Genomic DNA, 2234 nt, shown 5'->3' on the forward strand with positions numbered 1-2234 from the left:
CATATGGGGTTGCAGCAGTGGGAGAGCAGGAAAAGGCAGGGAAGGAAGGCTGAGGGGGGAGAGAAGGGCAATGCGAGTTTTTGGAGAGAGGAGGGAGCTGGGGGGAGATGAGGGAGAAGCAGGGAGGGAGCTGAACAGAGTGGAGGAGCTTGTACAACAGCAGAGTACCAAGGACCAGCAGAACCATTAGCCTCCCCCACCACAAACAGCTTGGCTGAACTATGTTAGTTTTACCAGGAATGTCTGATAACAAGTTATTGAGAAGAGGCTTTTACATCCTTGTCCTGGGAAACACCAAGAGATGCAATGTGGCAGAGCAGAGGAATAGGTTGATCTACCAGGTGACTTCAGGAAACCTGAAAGCCATTGAGTGTTTAACAAAGACCAGTGATACCAGACAGGAACAAAGCAGTAGGAAAAAGCAGAATTCAATTCTATTTCTATTGCAAAACAATGCATTTACAACTCCATTTAAGAGGAAATAAATAAAACCAAATTAAAATCACTACCTTTGGCTTGAAGGTTGTGGTTTCTTTACTCCCATTTTTTCCACTTTTGCTTCATATATTCTATTTATAACATCATTCCCTAATTCACACATAAGCTACAAGGCAAACAAACAAAATTAAAAGTACATGTGTAAGAGAGACATCATGCCCAGATGGACAGCTAATACTTCAGCATGGTCTTTATATATCTCACAGGATCTTTCAGTGGTATGAACTTATTAACAAAACTCCCACCACATGTAGCAGGGGTACTGTACCTTGAGCTTCGTTCCATCAATTTCATCTCCTGTATCCCCAGCACATTTTGTTCTGTGCAAAACCACGGACAGCAAGAGGGCTGCACAGACACCCCTACAAAAAGCACGCAGCCTGCAGAACTTGCAATGCTACTGATGGCATGGCTGGAAGGGAAAACTTAGCTCGACTCGCAGATCATACTTGATATGAAGATCACCAAGATGGAAACATGAAATCTGTACCCCCATCTGCAAGCCCACTTTTATGGGGCTTATTCTGAATGCCCAATATTTTTTAAACCACCCCAGGCAGAAGCAAAGGCTTCACACAACCGGCCCAACTGTGCAAATCTATAATAGCATTTGCTTATATTCACATCATGCCATGAGCTAAAGATTTTATAAAATCACATTTCTGATTAATGCCTTCATACAAATGCTGAAGCAACTACAGTAAATGCTGCCTTGAGAAACAGTGAAATTACAAATTAATATCCTGTACTACTGGAGGTATTAGGAATTCCCCTTTTTTAAAACTTACTGTGCTTTACAGTTGGTAATTCTAAAACTTCATTAGCTTTCATGTGGTTAAGTAAAAACATGATGTGAACAGAAGATTAAGATGTTAATCATGTTATGCTTTCTGGGGCTAAACAGACTTTGTGGTCCAATAAACTACCAAGCGCTAGTTCTATGGCAGCAAACAGTAAAACAGCTATTTCACTCTGCTGGAAACCATCACCACCACTTAAAGCTACTCTCAAAGGATTACCATACCTTTAGAAGCTCTGGCTCCCATGTATCCAGTGTTAACGATCTAACTTTCGAAAAGTGGACTCCTAGACTCCTAGACAGAAAAAGTAACCATATCTGAATACTTTATTATACACACTATTATACTGTAGGCAGGCTAACTATTTCCTGCTGATCAAGCTCTGTCTACTTGTAGGATTTCTTACCTTTCCTCTGTGCAAATGCAGCAGGCAGAAGCACAGCTCAGGGCACTGCAAAAAGTGACCTGTGTTTACCTACCTGTGTATCCCTGAACACTCAATGCACAGCGTGATTCCTAGGTTGATGCTGGCCCAGCGTGGGTCAGCCAGGCCGCAGTCGCAGCAGGAGGCATTGCCAGCAATACACTGTACCCGCTGCAGAGCACTCTCTCCTTTTAACAGCTTCTCCTTAGACTCACTGCCAGGCTCTAGGCTCCCAGCAGAAGGGAAACATTTCTTCTCCTGTTTCTGGAAAAAAGACAAAAAATGAATGATTTCAGAGTGTCAGAGTGGTTGACCTTGCTGTGGCCCTAGGGGAAACTCCCAGAAGTACGAAGGGAAGCTTTACTACTACACACATTGCCCTGTGAAAGCCAAGTATTGGCAAAAAGTGCTTTAGTTTTCAGGAGAGATCTGGGGTCAGGACACAGCAATAACCAGTTATGCTGGACACTTCAATCACAGCTACAAAAAAAAAAAAAAAAAAAAATTAAAAA

The 2234-nt window shown here is 42.5% G+C and overlaps 1 protein-coding gene across 2 annotated transcripts in view; it reads right to left on the reverse strand.

Moving 5' to 3' along the window:
* The window catches only part of ACAP2 (ArfGAP with coiled-coil, ankyrin repeat and PH domains 2), a 137822-nt gene that overhangs the window by 26323 nt on the left and 109265 nt on the right, over positions 1 to 2234 (reverse strand). For both annotated transcript variants that reach the window (XM_019503505.1, XM_019503506.1), the window contains exons 14-16: positions 1778 to 1986; positions 1523 to 1592; positions 510 to 604 (exon numbers count right to left, since the gene is read on the reverse strand). In XM_019503505.1, coding sequence (XP_019359050.1) covers positions 510 to 604; positions 1523 to 1592; positions 1778 to 1986 — 374 coding nt within the window. The remainder of the gene's footprint in view (positions 1 to 509; positions 605 to 1522; positions 1593 to 1777; positions 1987 to 2234) is intronic.

The sequence above is a fragment of the Gavialis gangeticus genome, unplaced genomic scaffold, assembly GCF_001723915.1.
Source record: "Gavialis gangeticus isolate Ggan-Ray unplaced genomic scaffold, GavGan_comp1, whole genome shotgun sequence".
NCBI lineage: Eukaryota > Metazoa > Chordata > Crocodylia > Gavialidae > Gavialis > Gavialis gangeticus.